The sequence below is a fragment of the Prinia subflava genome, chromosome 7, assembly GCF_021018805.1.
Source record: "Prinia subflava isolate CZ2003 ecotype Zambia chromosome 7, Cam_Psub_1.2, whole genome shotgun sequence".
Lineage (NCBI taxonomy): Eukaryota > Metazoa > Chordata > Aves > Passeriformes > Cisticolidae > Prinia > Prinia subflava.
In genome coordinates this window covers 25,596,958-25,615,104 of record NC_086253.1, presented here as the reverse complement: position 1 = coordinate 25,615,104, position 18,147 = coordinate 25,596,958, and the positions used below count along the sequence as shown (strand labels likewise).

The 18,147-nt window shown below is 36.7% G+C and overlaps 1 protein-coding gene across 4 annotated transcripts in view; it reads right to left on the bottom strand.

Moving 5' to 3' along the window:
- The window catches only part of GABRB1 (gamma-aminobutyric acid type A receptor subunit beta1), a 121,496-nt gene that overhangs the window by 42,265 nt on the left and 61,084 nt on the right, over window positions 1-18,147 (bottom strand). For all 4 annotated transcript variants that reach the window (XR_010080955.1, XR_010080956.1, XR_010080957.1 and 1 more), the window contains exon 4: window positions 15,066-15,286. Coding sequence is in view for 1 of the 4 variants with exons in the window: in XM_063401877.1 (XP_063257947.1) it covers window positions 15,066-15,286 (221 nt within the window). In the remaining 3 variants the exon portion in view is untranslated. The remainder of the gene's footprint in view (window positions 1-15,065; window positions 15,287-18,147) is intronic.

The following is an 18,147-nucleotide window of genomic DNA, read 5'->3' as shown; positions in this document are numbered from 1 at the left end:
GTTAAATTGGTGAAGGCAGTAACTATTTCAAGGGCTGAAATAGATGAGGAGGTGCCCACCAAAGCAACCTTTGTTAGCATCCATTAGAGAGCTGTAATTTCTAGTGGGTAAATGGTGATGGTTAACTTGGAGGAGCCTGGGAGAGACCTCCTTAAACCAGCACAGCACGGATTAGGAGATAATATGCACATATGTATAGGAGATAATACAGACATATGTGTGCTTCTGTGTATCGATTATTTATATGAGCTTGTCCTTTTAACCCAGTTCCTCAGCTGGGCCTGCATAAGATAGAGAGCATAGTGAGCCCCAGAGAGTGAGTTGCTCATTTATACTTAGAGCATTTAGTTTCTCCTGACTGCCAACACTGATGAGTCATATGCAGATTTCATCTGAGTTGCTCACAAGTTTGAAAAGAAAATCGTTGTTTGTGCCACTGAGATATTTTTATCCTGTTAACTAAAGCAATATTGATAACTTTCAATGGGTAGGGGGTGAATATTTTGTAACTGGATCTTTTGAGGTGGGAATATTTTCACTGATTTTGTCTTCCAGTAGTGGCAGCTGTTCTACAAGGTGTGTAGTAGCTCTGTATACCAAAAATGTCTTATGGGGAAGAAAAAGACACAAAAATTGTAAGTGGTTCTAGAGTAGATTATGCTTATTTATTTACTTAACAATTTATATTTAGAGAGGTAAGAATAACTTACTCCAATGTTGACGCTTCATACTGGTTTTAGATATTCTTTATATCAAAAATATAATTTCTCTTTTACACAATGATACATGGTGCTCTTTTATATTCATTGAGAGCTGTGTGCACCAGTGATCCAGCAGACTGATATATAGTTGAGCAGCATGTTGACTGCACAACATCTGTCACTACTCTGCAACCTGAACATCCTTCAATAACAGAGTATGCAGATTTGTTATAAAGAGTGTGATTTCAGGAATGAAATACATTTTATTTGGGAATTAAAAGATGTATTTCACAATATAAAGAAATTTGTATGTTCCATAGATAATATAGATGTATAAATGCTTTCCCTGTGATATCTTGGAAGACCTTATTTTGTCTGTCTTTTTTAACTTCTTTTTTTAAAAAAATTCAATTTCAAACATATACATTGGCCTTAAAAGTTTCATGAAAGGATTTCCTGGTTCTACTCAGAATCCACTAGGCATTCCAGTTTCTTCTTGTGGCAGAATGTTTTTCAAATCAATGAAATATGGGACAGCCAGAAAGGTGGGTCTGCTAAAGTAGGAGAGTAAGTGGTCCAGCCTAGTACTTAAATTAATTCAGGTAGCCTACTCTGTGCCTTGTTATGCAGTACAGTCACGCTTTCTAATACTTAGCAACTTATAGGGCTAGCAGGTTTTTGTATCTGAAATCCAACAAAAGGCAGGAATGGAATCTCTTGGTACTTTTTCAAACATTAATTTTTTGCACATTAATTAGCTGCATTTAGACTATTGTTAGAGAAAGGCTGGCTAAAGAACACTTTGATTTTTCACTAAAATCCTGAAGGTTAGCTGTGTTTGAATGGCGGTGCAAGCACATTTGGGAAGGTTGCATGGAATGGTGAAAAATGAGCAATGTGGGGATGTCTCTGCTATTGGCTCTTCAAGCTGAGAGGATCAAAGCCTCGATGAAAGAAAGAAAGAAAATGAGCACATTTTTCTGTATCAAAGGCATGAGTAGAATGAGGACAAGGCTTGTTTTCCTAAGCTCCTTAAGCATCAGGACAGATAATTATGTATTTTTGAGAGTTTCCTGGTTTTGGGTGTTGACCTGTATCAGGCCTTCTTTTCACGTTTTTCCTCCTGTCTCAAGGAATCTCAGAGCACCAAGCCTGACAGACTTCAAGAAGCATTTGGGCAGTGCTCTCAGGCACATGGTGTGATTCTTGGGCCTGTCCTGTGCAGGGCCAGGAGATGGACTTTGATGATCATTGTGGGTCACTTCCAACTCAAAATATTTTGTGATTCTGTGATCTTTAATATTCTGCAGGCTTAGACTCTGAAGGCTTTTGTTCTCTCCTAGCAACATGTCTGCATTTGATCTCTACAAGAAGTTGATGTGTAATTCCTCACAGTCAGTATCTGTTGTTGTGCCTGTTTCTTCTATATTTAGCTTTAAGAGCACAGTACAATAGAGTCTTTCTAGCACTACTGTGCCTTTATTCATGCAATTCATAAGGGCAGAACAAGTAAAAATCTCCTTAGTTGACAGAGATGCTCTTTACCATAATGTTAAAATACTGAATTAAGACTGAAGCTTATAAAACAGACCAACTTTTCTGCTTATGTTGTCTGAGTTGTTAAGGAGAATTTTCAGATAGAACCCAGGTTGTTTATGGTGTTAAATTCTCACTTTGTGTTGTTTCATCATAACCTTTTTGTGTTGCATAGCTTCTTGAGACCTAAGAGGTAGTTGGGTAATTTTACTTTTTTTGCTTTCCTTTTTTCTTTCCTTTTTTTCTCACAGGACAAGAGGGAAATACAGTAAGGCATTGCTACTTGACTACTGTGTCATATTTTGTGTTGAGTTTCATTGTTCAGAAGTTCTTCACTGAACTGTTTTGATGATGTAAGTCATAATAAATTACATGGGCATTCTTTCATTAAGATAAGCTAATAAAAATGTAGAAAAGTGTGAAAGACGTGTCAGCCTGTAGGGTTTTGAAACTCTCATCTCTCTACTTACCATCCTGTATAATTTTTTGCTACTATTCTCAAGTCTAGTAGCTAAATAACATATTATTGCTTAGGTTTAGTGTCCAGTGGTTTCACAGAGGGATTTCTTTTGCTTCAATGGACATCTTATTTTTGTATTGAAGGATGGAGTTTGAAACCTTTATAGGAGAAGGGTTTAAAAATGGGTTTGGAAATGTTACATTTTAAAGGTCATATATTGCACCTTCTACAAGTTTCATACTTTCTTCCTGAATCTAATTTAAAGGTGCTTTGGATGGGAAAATATTTACATATACATTTTACTTATGGTTACCTTTATACAAAGTAAATGCATACCTGGCATACTGAGAACTGTGATAAGTTTCTTCCTTTGATCTTTAAACTCCTTTTGCTTTGGCCAGGACTTTGAGTATGCTAATATCCCTTCAATTTAGCAAATAATTTGCTTATACTGATAAAATTTTCTACAGGTGACTGAGTATAGCAGAAGATTGAGTTATTCCCCATGAAAGCCAAAAGTCCTGAACAGCATTGTGCAGTATTCAGGCAGATTTACTTATAATCTTGTGAGCATGCAGGCCTTTGATTTTTTTTAGCATGAAAATGCTTTGATATTTTCACTGGCATCTTAAACATAAGCCTGACATTTTGCCATTAGGAAATAACAGAAAAAAGGAATTAAAAATGGAATAAAAGATCACTAGTGAGTGAAAGCTCATACACATATATCAAACAGCCATCACCTCAAAGCTCACAAAAGATAGGAACTTCCGTTGCCATTGAGAAAACATTTCCAGCTTATAGAGAGCCCTACAAAATATCCTCAAAGATTAATCTGGAATCTTACACATATGTCTGTATCATTCACAACCACAAGAGTGCAATTATATGGGTACAAAATACTTGTGGAAGGAGCTGCTGTTTACAACCCAGGCAGTTTAATTACACAGAGCTCTGAATGGCTGTACCTGGCAGAATGGTGGAGGTAGTGACTACAGTATGGGTTGAAATATTGTAGATGAGTTTTTCAGGAAAGACAATACTGATGATCTGTGAGTTACAGCAACATGTACTTAGCCTGAAATTTGTTGGTTTGGTTACACCTAAAGAGGAGCTTGTGTGCCTGAAAACTTTTCTCTATCTTTTCAGTTAAATCAAGTGGTGCAATGAAAACAATATTCTTCCATGAAAGATAACAATTATTTATGGTATTTTACTCTTCTTGCAGTCCTGAAATGTCTGAGGTGTTTTTTTCTTTTGGTTTGGTTTTTTGGTTGCTTTTTTTGTGTATGTATGTGTTAATCAAACTGAATAAAGCTAATTCTGTTTATATCTTTAATGATAACCCCACAGATCATCCATCAGTTTGAATTCCTTATATTTAGTAGATTGGCTGTCCATTTGAATCATCATTGTGAATTCCGAGAAAAAGGAATATTTTAAAGTATTTTGAGTATTTAACTAATACTAAGCATATGAATCTGCTCTGCAGAGTTCTCCTTTTTAGTGATTTTCTTATGAGAAATTAAATAAGGTTGCATTAACATACCATATATAGCATAATTAAATATTACCGAAACATCTGTGACACATCTTCAAAACAAAACCCTTCTCTTTTCTTGTTGTCTTATGACAGAGTCCCAGCAGGGGGCTCCCAGGTAGCACAAAAATCTGGAGCACTCTTAATACACGCATGGTGCCCACATTTGGATGATAGCATGTATTTTAAAATATTCTAGAATTTGAGTTAAATTACTCCTTAGAGTAGTCTTTTTTCCTTTTTGTTCTTTTCTTTTAAAGCATTTTACTTAAAGCAGGTTTTACTTGCTGAACTCTTTTGGCTCATCTTGAAGTATTTCAGTGGGAATTGCTTTTCTTTGCAGCTAAAGAGAGATGGTGAAAAGTTGAAATTTTTGCCTTAGGTGTTTTAAAAATCTGGCTGATACAGATCTTGTGCCAGTTTAGGCTCAACTCTAATCTCCCCAAGAGACATCTTGGAATCCTTATTCACTTTAGTAATTCTCTGTAGATAGCTTAAATGTATACCCTGTATTATCAAATCATATAAAGAGCAGAGTAATCAGTCTCATGTAAAGATAATTTTAAAAATTAAATATTGCTATACCTTTCTAGAATCCTGCCAAAAAATTTAAAGTACTAATTTTATATCTTTTCCATTTATTTTTTTCAGTGAGAGACTCAACAGCTGGAGACATTGTAACAAGACAAGTAAGCCAGTAGCCAAATGTATTTGAACTTATGCCAGCTGGGGTCAATGCAATATTTCTTAGGAAATAATCTGACAATCTTTTATTCTCTTCCCTCTTTCCATATGAAAATCTGACTAGAGATTTGTGAAAAGTATTTCTTCAGAAACACTTATTCAAGTATGGAAATATTTCTTGCAGAATAGTTCAGGACTTATAAAATAGAAATTGATATTTTTTTTAATTGGACTCCAAAGGTGTACTCCACAGATGGTTTCTGACAGAAGAAAATAACAGGAAATGAGTTGGATATTATTTGAACTAAATCTTTACAATAAAATCTGTGCAATTTTTCTTTCTGTCCCTTGGCCAGGAGATATTAAAACTGATTAAATGCAGCACTGAAGATATATGAGGAATTTAATTGGATAACTGTTAGGCCCTTAAAAACCTGCCACACATTAGCTTTCATTTAACTAAAAACTAGCTAGCCTTAAGATATACAGTCTTTTGATTGTAAAAAGGCTTATGAACAAACCTGAGAACAAGTTTGAAACGCCCGATATCAACTAATAAACCTCAAAATACTATTTTCCACACCAGATTTATTTTCCAGGTTCTTGATTTACACAAATATAATAGGAAAAGGACTGGAAGCAGATTTATGCTTCCAGTATAGCCATTTGATCACACTGCCTCACATAGTTTACAAGTCCATCTATCTAAAGACTACAAAAAATGCTGCATTTGCAGTCTCTTGTGACCATGCTCTCAGAGGTTGCTAGAGACGCTCTGCTAAAAGAGAAGTCAGCAGCATCACCAGAGCATCAGATGGTTAAACTCCCCAGGCCTGAGAAGCTCCAAGAGTTTAAACTCCCCCAGGTTTCTTCTGCTTGTGCCATGATACATGGGAGATGTGAGATTACCTTGTGTTCACAACTTATCTTCTCAGACTATAAACTCCTGCCTGATGTATAGAACTGATGGTAGTATAAGAGGGCAGGTATATTTCATCTTGGATGACTGGTATCTGGTTCAACCAAGCTTATTTTTATGCACGTGGCTTGGAAAACATTTAGTTTTGCAATAAGTAAGCACAAGTAATTTGTAGGTGGTTTTGTTCAGTTTCAACTATTTTTTTCAAAGAGAAGCTAAGTGTAATGAGTGTATATTCTTACTGACCTGACTCTAGAAAGGGCCTGTGTGTGTTTTCCATTTGTGTGCTTGTGTTTTATTTAGTAGTTTGGGTTTTATTTTGTGTAGGTGTTTTTTGTTGCTGTATCTGGTAGTTTGTTCGTTGCTTTTCTAATGGAATTTCAAAAATTGGAGCCAGTGTTTCTGTCAGTGGGACATGTTGCTGGTGTTGAGGTTGGAGGCTGACTGCTGTGTTACTCTGATCTGTAGGCAGGTACCTCAGCTAAGGTAAAACCGGTCACTCTGGCTCAGACTCCTGTCTGGTCACTCCCATATACATTTACTTACTACAGGTTTTAAGTGCTGAATGATTTTTGGGTTGCTGTGTCCACACTTTGACTCCTGCTTTAGGCTCTGAGTAACCCCAGAACTTCTGATATTTCTAGATTCTTCCCTGGAAGATCATGTCTAATTATACGTGTAATACAAAACTACACGAGTTGTATTTGAAGTACCTACCTCCTGTCTGCTCAGCTTGATTTCCTTATTAATGGTTTTAGAAATCAAAGCATTTTATTTGTCACATATTTTGCCTCTTAAAATGAGGTCATTTTGTCCTGGCAGTTATAAAACCATGTATGTTGATACTGTAGAAGAAGTGCCAAATAGAGGAATGTACTACTGTATTTTATGGAATAATTAATTTTATATGTTACATTTTATTATATTCAAGGGCTTGGCTATTATCTAGATTGTGAATTCTCTTGCAGCTACTTTTAAGCCAGGCCAAGGATATTTGAGAAGAATGTCTAATCCTCTTTTTAAATGGAGATATTTATAGAAGGGTGAGGGTTAAAGAGAAAATATATTGTGTGAAAATATTTTTAATGCATTATTATTTGCATCTTTGCACTGTTCTCAAAAATAGATTTTAATTTATCATAAAATAACTTATAAGTACTATATTTGATTGCTGTAGTGAATTAAATCAGTGCAGGGTTGCTCTTCACACTAATACCCTTAAACACTTCAAATGGTACCAGCCAACCTTCTGTGTGCTGCAGCACTGAGCTGACATGGCCTGACGGCTCTGGGCTTTTGAGCAAGGGGATGTCTCTGAGAACAGCAGCCCCCACAACCTGGCATCACTCATTAATTTTCCTTTTTCACTTTTATGTTGCTAGTAAACAGGCTGTACCAGCATTTGTTCAGGATTTCAGCAGCTTTCCAGGTAATGTTTATTAGGTAAGTGCTTTTCTCTTTGAGAGAACACCTAAATTAAGACTCTTCCCTCTTTTGTATCTAAGTGCATTTATCAGTTTGGAGCAGGTCTGGTAAAATATTTGCTGTCTCCCCTAGGACCTTAATTTACCTGCCTGAGATACATTTATTGCACAGAAATGGTACAGATTGATTCCCCATCCTATGCTCCTGTGAGTTTTGGTTGAACAGCTGTTTCACTCATGTAATGAATCAACATCAATATGAATGAAATGAGAGTGAGGTTAGTTTTAAGCAGCAAAAAACTTGTATTTTGTCCTTCAGTATTAATTGTTCTCAGCATGCTCAAAATTAATAGTAAGTAAGTTGGACATCTGCAGCAAAGGACAGATTTAATTACTGTCCCTTTAAAATTTTTATCATTAGAGGGAATTTCTTTTTAATAAATGGTTTTTTAATGAAGATCAGGACCAGAAAAAGACAGATAATGTGGTATGTACCAAATGTATGGTGGTATGAAATACACTAAAATATGTTCATGTATCAGAACTCAGCATAGATCTATTTTATGTACCTGTATATAGCCTTATATAAAAACATATACTAAATAATCTGTACTGCTAAAAGATATTCCTGGTATATAAGTTAAATTGCAGTGGTTTTTAAAACGTTTTTGTCTTTTTCTTTCAAAAATACAAGTAAGTGTTGTAATCTGTCCATTTGGTGTTCCTGGCAAAGTATAAGCAGTAAGAAATGTGTTAAAAATCTAGTATTTCAGGGAAAAAGGAAATATTATGACATTATGCAAACTTAAACACTAACTTCCAGAGTATGCAGATTAAGTACATGCTGCTTCAATGGTGTGCGTTTAACTGGCTACACCGAACACAAGTTACATGGCTCAGTTGTGAAAAGCTTGTGAGGATTTTCTTTCTGGTCACTCAGTTGTAAGGTATCTCTGCATCTGAGGTTTTACAGTGTGTAGAGGAGAAAGCTGAGCTAGTGACTACACAAAAACTCCTTTCTCATTCAATGCCTATCCCCTAAAAGCAAGTAAAGAAGGAAACACTTGTGAAACCTTCCCTATACTATTATTGGATGAAGTGATTCTTAGAGAGTGTATATAAATGTATTTGAAATACCTCTTGATGAAAAGTACTTCAGTGCTACTCTGTCATTAAATTCTTTTTTAATTTGATTTTTGTCTCCTAATATGTTTGAGTCAACTATAACAGCATTACTTATACACTCTAGAGATAAGCTTTGGTGGGACTGGAGTTCTTTTAAAATGAGACATAGTAAAAAAATTGAAGACCATTTTATTTAGAAGTGCAGTTTTGATGCAGAACAGGTTGACAGTGAAAGAGTGATAATTTCAAAGTACTGGAAGGTATTTGCACTTCTGATAAGGGAGAAAAGGAGGACTTGCTCAGCTTTAGTAGGCAGAACATAGCCTGTAAAATAGAAGATAAGAAAATCATCCCAAATCTATTTATACCAAGATGGTAAGAGATGGTGTGCTGCCTAGAAAATATGTAACCCATACACTGCAGTGCCTTTCACCTTTAAAATTAAACACTCGTTAAATATTATCTAATAATTTTTATTTGTTCTTTTGATAGTATTAATGAGGTTAAATACTTATTAAAATATTAATATACTTAAATAGTTGACATATCATTTCAGTAATCTGAATTTGATCTAGACCCTGCTTGAATTAAGACATCTTTGAAAAAAAGCTTTGTGGGCTTTGCACTACAAAATGGTTATTTAGTTTTCAAAGTGCTGAACTTGATAGCTGCAATCAATTAAAGCATCTAAAGCTTGTGTTAAAATTCAAGCCTGTGAAGCCAGTTGCTATTCCACCAGACTGCTTATGTACTTCAACTACTGATTACAGGAGCCAATGCTCATAAAGCTGAGTCCATGTTCAGTACTTGGATGTTTCTGTTGTTTTTTTTATAATCTCTCTATAGAGACCAGTTCAACCTGAGGTATTTCCTCATCTTTCCTATGTATTAAATGTTTCCTATGTTATGTATTCAAAAATCCTATGTTACACGGGATAAAAACCAGGTTGGTTAAAATTGGTGGAAAAAGTTCTGAATCAAATATAAGGAATTATTTGATAACTCAGTATATGGAGTTTATGAATAGTTGCTCCCTGAGAGCTGCATGCTTCTGCCATGTCTGCTGCACTCTGGGGGTGCAAGGAGGGAGGTCTGCTACACATGCCACTGGAGACAATTCAGTTTGTGTGCATCCTCTCATCCCTACTGCTTTCTAGTAGCTGTACATTGAGGAATGTCTTCATTTGCCCACAAATCCTGAAAATTGACCCTCTGAGATGGAAATGTTTTGGGAAATGGAAGAAATGATGAATAATTGCTTGATTTAGTTTTGCAAAGTTCTTTTTAGTATATTTTTAGGGCTTAAAAATATAAAGGGAATCCCAAATTGGTTCTTGTGAGTCTTAAAATGCTCACTGCTAAATCTTTTGTATTGATGCATGGAAGAAATATTTTCTGAAGGATTTTCAAAATCATCATCTAATAAAATACTACTTTATCATTTTCTCTGTATTTTTTGTGTAGTGAAATAAAGTGTAGCTTTTTATTTCACTATATAGATGACACAGTTTTTTCTCATTTAGAAGAACTGCAGTCTGTTTTTTTGGCTGGACCTGTTTAGTAACATAAGTAGGAGAATCTATTGAGTACCAGTATAAATCTGCTACTTGTTGCCATGATGAGTTGTCCTTAAAAGGACTCAATAACTGACTCTTTAAGGAAATCCATGAAGGTGTTTAGAGGAAAGCCAAAACTCCATAGTCTCAAATAATGGCAATGAAAAAGCAATCCATAAATGATTAAAATTTCACTGCAATAAAAGATGTAAACAACTGTATAGCAAATTTCTTTAATAACATGCTCAACTATATTGCCAAAATTGAGTTAGTAGAAAGGTAAGTCTCCACTTAAATTTACTTTCAAGATAATGCTAAAATCTAAACATTCTGCATTTAAATACAGCTTTTCTTGCACTACACCTCTAGGGTATGCCTCCATGGATATTGCATGAATAAATGATTGGTAAATCCAATGTTAAATGGATCAATTCTTGTTTGTGAATTGATTGGTTTCCTGCCAGTGTTGCATCACAGAAAACTTTGTGTAAGAAATGGTGAAATAAATCCTTATGTTGAAGACAAAGATTATTCTTCCCCTTGTCCTCCTGCAATTGTAGCAGTGCCTGGCAAAGTGGCATCCTCTGCTGTAGCAGTATAAAAATGTGTGGTCTCACTGAACCCAGAAGTTTTAGATGCTCCAAACCAGCTCTTCACACCTTGTCATGATACGCTCAGTCCCTCTGCCTTGAAATAAAGAATTGCTCCAATCAAAGGTGGGTTTGTGTCTGAATATCAGGAGAGAGAGAAGTCTGTGTAAAGGTGTCACTGAAGGTGTGTTACACTTCTCAACAAATAACTCTTCTGAAGGGTATGATCCTTCCAATACACAGGAAATTCTGCTGTTGTTCACTGTGAGGCAATGTCATGATAAAAGAACAGATGTCTCCAAAGCAACATTGTGTCATTTTTCTGCTAGTGAAAATCTGAGAAGAATTAAGAGGTGGCATAAAATACTAGGAAAGGATGATTTAAATCAGAGCTTCCATTCCTGACATCATTACATAAGAATTCGAGTATGGAATTCAGTACAATAAATTATTAACGGTTCCTTAAATATCTCAAAGACACATTACATGTCTAGCATCTTTCTTGGGAAAGGCGGAGAAAGGAGAAGCAAAAGAAGCAACAGTATGTATTGGTTTAAGATTCTGGAGCTTTGGGAGAGATTTCTAGAGAATCTTGCTTGAACAGACAATAAAAGCAGTGAGAGACACTGCTAGTGCCAGATGTGTTAGAGCTAATGGCATCCAATCACTTGTTAAAAATGGATAAGATAAAAAGAAAAGAATAATTCAGTGTTTTACCAGCTGTACTGGCACCAGGCTGGCGTTTTCTCATACACTAGCCTTACAGTGCTGCAGGTTTGCACATTGACCCAAAGGGATGTTTTTCTTTCTCTTAGGAAGCAGGTGGCTATACCACAGAAAATGATAATAGCTTAAGCTGCTGGTGAGAGTACTTGACAAAAACTGAAGAAACATGATCTTCAGGTAGATAATAACTAAAAGTGACACTCAACTTCCCTGGCATATTTGAAATGAAATTCAGTGGAAATATTACCATGTAGTTAAGTTTGTCTGTGTGTGTAGTTCTTGGGTGAAAGGATGAAACAGTTATTTGGTTAGTAAGGTTACACAATTTTACTACTGTGAACAATTAACAGAACTACCTTTTGAAGCAAGAGACATAATAATGCAAATTTAGAGGTCAGAAGGCTTAGGAGTATTCTCTGCACAAGTTTATAGCACACATTGTTATTTAAACTGTGGGAACATAGCAGCTGAAAGTTACTGGACAAAAATAGCTAAAGGGATTGCAGAGTTTATTACAGAAATAATACAATAATGGAGACATAGTGAAGTGATAATGCTTTGTAACATGATCTAAAACCACTCCAATGTATTATGTGCATGTTTCCCTTGTTTATTCTTCTGTAATGCCAAATGGTTAACCTTGGTTTATTTCTCCTCAGCTCTGTTAAGGCTGAACATTGCATCAATGAAAAACTGCTGTGTACATGGATGCAAGCAAACAGGTTATTTAGAGCTAATATGATTGTTCCAATTTCTGTTTAAAGAAGCCAGTAAAATTTCATAACTGAGCCTGAATGGAAACATTAACTCTGGACTGAAAATGGAAAAGCTGTTTGGGGAACAGGAGGTATTGGGAAAGGAAGCGTTTAAATCATCCTTGAGATACGGTTAAAGGCCCTGACTAATTTGTGAGGAACTCAGACTCTGGTTGCAGCATAATTGGTGTTGTTTTTCTTGTTCAAGTCATGCTAGGCCAATTCTCTGTCTTCAGCAAGGAAAATGAAACTCGCAGGTCACAACCCATGTGAGAGGTTTGGTGATACTGTCTTCATGCTCTCTACTGCACAGATGCTAAATCAAGGTAATATGCTGCAGAGCTGCTTTTCTGCTTCTGAGACTAGACTGGAACTGTGCTCAAATTTCTAACAGACAGTGCTGAATTTTACCTAAAAATATTCTCTGCACTGTTTTCTCATGTTTTGTTTCTTATGAGGCATATATGTCATCCAGAATATGAAAAAATTGGTACTTACATGAGTACAAGGGAATCTATAGGCTGACAGAAGCATATTAATACCATGAGGAAAGTGACCACTCATAACAGATGTGAGATTAGTGCAATAACTGCCATCTGTTGCATGAAAAAAAAATTTAATGTGTCTTAACTTCATTTTTTCTTCTGCTCATTTGTTATTTTTGTCTTTGGTTAGAGCTTTCTTGTGGGATGGGGACACTACACGTGTTTTAATTTGCAGCTACAGGCCGAAGTCTGTTCACCAGATGTGCCTAAACAGCTGCCTTTTCTTGGAGAAAACATGGTGCATCAGCTTGAGCTGTGAGAAAGACCTGACAGCTCAGCATCTCTGCGTGGTGCTGGCGATGGCAATGCTGTCAGTGTGGCCATCTGGCAATACTTGGCCTTGCTGCACCCTGGACCCTGCTGCCTTCCCCGGGGTGAGAGGGTGGGGAAGCCCAGCCCAACCTGGGAGAGTCGGAGGTTGCTCCTGTGGCAGTGTGCATTGAGGCCATGAGGCAGGGTGAGGGAGGAGAAGGGAATTGCACAGCACCAGACTGCAAGTGAGTGGAATATAGAGCACCCTTTATATTAGTGTGGGATTTTCTGCCTTGTTTTGTTTTGTTGTTTGTTTTCCTACACAAGCAGTGAGGTATTGAGCAAGGTATTAACTTGCAGAGCTGCAGCTGTTGCAGAGTTGCAGAACTGCTGCTTTACTACTGAAATGTAAATGGTTATTCACTTATATTCAATCCAACAACCTAGTGTTGAGAAGGAGACCATCCTTGCTGTTGCAATGGAGGTTTGCCTGAGCATCTGTGAGTGAAAGAGCATGGGCTTTGTGCTGAGGCAAGGTCACAGCTTCTCAGCCGTGCTGCTGCTTTGTGGATGGAACACGTGACAGGGCTTGTAGCACCAGACATGTCACAATTTCTTTTGCTATTTCTGCAGGAGGCTGTCATTGATACCTGGCATAAGGCATGGGTGTTGGACACATCCATGGCTTACATTTCAAGGCATAGTTTATATTGTATACAACTGCTTGTGAGGAAGCACTTGGCTCTAAAGCACATTCTTGCCACTGTGCAAATTCTGAAATATAAATAAATTTAGTTCCTGGCCTTAAAAATACACCACAAAACCAACCAACCAACCAACCAGCCGAAAGGAGAACTACTTTGAAAATTTGTCAGACCAAACAGTCCTCTCCTAAAAACTGTCCTGCTGGAGTTAGTTTGATTGAATGGAACTGCAGGAGGTCTGAAGGCAACAAGGAAGATGTATTGTTCAAATACTCAAGTTTAGCAGATGACAATGACCGCCTTTGGTCTAGCAGCTAATTCGTCATGGGTCTCTTATTTTGATTTTCACAACTGAAGTAGCAGTTTTGCTGTACTAGAACAGATCTGGCTGCATTAATATTAAAGTGCCTGTGTGGTTATTGGTAACAACTGATGCAGTGCCTGGAAATGTGACAAGTTCAAAAGCAAATTCACAACTAACAGTTTTAAAATATTTTTTTGTTTCTTAAGAAGATTGAACTGATGGGTGGAAGGCTTTCTTTGCATGGTTAGTTGTGTTTTAAAAGGCTATGTTTTTATAGGCTAAGAGGTAATTTTAAAATTCTATTTTCACTAAGCTCTAAGTTATACTTTCCCAAATATTGTTTTCATTTTGAATTGCTGTAGAAGTTTGGGATTTTTTTACTAGTTCTATCTTAGGTACAATTTTGAGGTATTTCAGCTAGGTTTCATGCTCTATGACTTCTTTTCTGATTAACTGAACTATGCTTTTAGGTTTATATTCTCCAAACATTATTTTCACTGTTGAATGATAGCAACAATCAAAGTTTGTTTCAGCCAGGCAATATTATTTCCAAGCAAAACTACCTTAACTTCAAAAATAATATGATAAAAGCCTACTCAGGCTCTGCAGCAATCTCAACATAAAAATAACTTGGTTTAGTTTTAATTTTACAGTTGTGTACCTTATCATTAGATAATGCCTGTTCAAACTTTAGGATATATTTTTATATCTTCGGGGGTGAAATATGGTTTGCACTGTATGAAGAAGCAGTTGTGGAGTGAAGAAGCAGTCATAAACTAAAGCAGATTAAAGAAAACCTATACTGAGGCATATAGATAATATTTAAATAATTTATGCAAATTTAAAAGCATCTCCTTTGTGTTCTCTACCAAATATCACATTTCTTCAAATGACTTCAAATTTTAAAATTTCCATTGTCCTAAAGAGCTGCTGGAGAAATTTGAGAGGGAAGGAAGTGTTTGTGTATGCTGTGACTGATTACCAGGTGAGAACCACAATAAAGAACTCTAATAGTTTTAACACTCAGAAGAGCTGAAAGAAAGAGACATTAGGCTTCATTAGCTATGGCTGTAGCTCTTAAAGGTAGTGTTGCTGCTCTGTGGAAAATCCTTGGGTGTGCTGTGGTCAACTAAATGGAGTATGTGCTGACTCATACATGAGAAACCAGGAAAACAGCACAGGAAAGTGGCATTGGTTCTACCTGCACTTCTGCCAGCACAGAGAGGTTAAAATGCCCAACATACCGTAGGCCATAAAGGACAGTCCCATCTGGATGGAGTCGAATCATTCGGTTTTTCACCGTCACCCCATGGACAAAGGATTTCTTGTCATTTTGGAAATACGTGTCCGGCACCCAGAGCTGGTCAGCCACTCTGTTGTCCAGAGTTAAGTTCAAAGGTATTCCAGAATAAGAGAGCCTTTTATCCCTCCAGGACTGCTGAAAGTACATGGTCAGGGTGTAGTCCTAGGGAAGAAACAAGAAGAGCTTTTTGTATTTTCATACTGATTGACTGACCAGAAGTTTATTTTTGGATGAATATCAGTAACTGAATATCAGTAACAACAGGAAATTTAAGGATCATCAAGGCATTGTTGCCATTTGGCATGATCGTGAGTCTTGGCTTGTTCATGTCAGTGTCAAATTTGACATCTACCAGTGGCAGTAACTACACCAGGCTTTCAAAATCTCTTGACCCAGGGACAATAGATGGCACATTTGGGTCTCCAGTCTGTGGATCAAACTTGGTTTCTAATTTTTTTTTATGTGAAAAGAACAGTCTTTAGCTGAGCTCAGCCAAATAGCATTGCATAGCACTGAAGATATTCTTCTGATATTCCCTCCTTCTGATATTCCCTCCCCTCACCCTGAAAGATTCCCCCCACAATCCAGAAAGGCCTAGCTCTCCTCAGAAAGAGCAAATACAACCTCAGAACATAATGGATAACTTCCCATTCTGCCTCTGCTGGAGTTGCCAGATGACTTTAATAATGACTTTAGATAGCCAGGCATATCTCGTCTCAGCCTGGGAACTGTGGTGCTTTCTGTCCTTGCCAATTGGATTTTACTGTATAGAAAATCAACACCTTTTCTTGGCTATCATGTTATAACTTCAGTGAAATACCTTTTATGCAGCCTTTCAGCTTTCATTTTGTCTGAAAAGAAATTGTTCTAAAGGCCTGTGGTCTGATTTACTCTCTTGTATATGTCTTTCTGGGAAATTGGTGATTTTAAAGGTAGTCAATTTTTTCAAGTGGAAAAGCCCATGTACTTTGCAGCTCATGGAGTTCTTAAAAGATGATTAGAACAGCAGTATGTGGACTATTAGTTTTCTCTCCTAGCCCTGTTTTTAAGTGACAGGTCACTTTGTCAAATGCTTTTATGGTAGAAGTGCATCAAAATCGTAGCTATTACTGAAAAGATTGGTCAGGAGTAAGATTTTCTTTTATGTGATAGAAAACCTTACCTTTGTCATCATCACAAATCCTAGCCTGGACTCTAATTTCTGAAGAAACAGCATAAAAGGTGTCTGATACAATTTGCACTCTTCATCTATAGTGGCTTCATAAGACTATATCATTGCCATGAAATCAAGGCAGAGTTGTTACCTTTCAAAAACACTTTCTACCTGAAATATCACGTCCAATAGAGCTATAATACATATACCAGTAAACATTTACCAGTAGAAGTTGTTAATAAAAATACTGTTCTTCCTTGTCCTGGACCAGTAGTTTTTTGGTGGTGTTTTTTGGGGGGCTTTTTTGTGGTTCTTTTTTTTGTAGGTTTTTTTTTTAATGGACGGAATCTCATGATTGATGATCAGTGGTTATATACATTAGGACAATTACATCCACTGTGAGCACAGACCCCAGATTTGCAAGCATTTCACAAATATGCCCTTTTTTAGGTCTGCAAATTGGTTGCTACCCACAAGAGACACAAGAGGTTGTATGCTGAAGGTGAGTTTGTTTTCTTTGCTGACCTGGGCCCCAGGAGAAGGTCAGAACATCTTTGCTTTTCAGACCATGCTGGTCAAGCCTGGAACTACAAAGTAATGCAGTGAGGTATATGCTGTGCTTTGCTTAGTAGGTGATTTAATTTAAATAGGAGTACAGAGGAGCATGAACACAAAGTAAGCAAGTTTTTGAATATACAACTTGAATAGAGGTGGGTTAGACGAATCACTTAAGGAGAAGTTTGCCCTTATTTCCTCTTACACATATACAAAGACCAGTTGGGAATTGGATGAGAGAAAACAAAAATTAAAAACCAAAACAAAGATCAACCAAATATGAAAGAACAACAACAAAAAAAACATCCCCACACAACACCATAAATACTCCATAAGCCCCCACCACTATTCTGGTACAATTTTCATACATTTCATGTGTTTCCTAACCTGCCCTATTTCAAATCTCTTTAGGTAGAAAAGTTTTCATAGATGGCTGATAAAATTCAAACCCTCAGTGCTGCACCTGGTATCCTCTACATCCCCTGATCCAGCAGAGTCTATATAGCCTGTAGCCCTGATGGAACAGAAATTCCGATTATACATAATTATCTGTTCTCCTTCTTTTCTTTATATTTCTATTAGGCCTTAAGGATGCTTTTGTGGAATTGTTATGCTGTCCTTCAGAAAACCAAACAATTGAGAGTGGTGTATATGTAATGGTGCTCAAAGCTCAACCAAGAGAAGAATGTCCATGGTAAGCTATGAGAGATCTCAAAGGATGTGATCGAGTGAAAGAAAAAGAAATACTGTCTCTTGGCTATGACTACTAAAAGAAGCTGAGTTGCTATTTTTAGCATCATAGTCTGTTAAAAAAATTTGTTTCATCCAGCTGTGCTTTACTCAGAATGCTGCTGTTGGCAACACCACAGTAGAGAGAGTGATCCTCTGGTCTGCAATTGTGCTATACTGTGGAGAAGTACATGACAAGCCAGCAAGTGTTAATGAGGAAGAAAAATCTGAGCTTCATCCTAAAGGAATCTCAGTGTCTCTTAACTGAGCAAATTATCTATTTTTTTCTTATTCATCAGTACGTGGGGGTATTACTCATTATTTTAATAAGAAAAATAATCTGATGTCACGATTGTGAGTCCCTGTTGCAGTAAGTTCACATTTTAAAAAGCATAGTCAAAGTCTGTTTTAATGAAAAGCAAATTATAGCTGCGCTATAATAGCCCAAATTCAATAGCTATAAAATTTCTAATTTTTTAATGGAATACAGCCTTATATTTCTTATCTCTCATCAGCAAAGTATTAAATGCTGGCAAGCCATATGGCTAGCCACAGCTTGGAGGTTCTTGTATTATTTTTTATATTG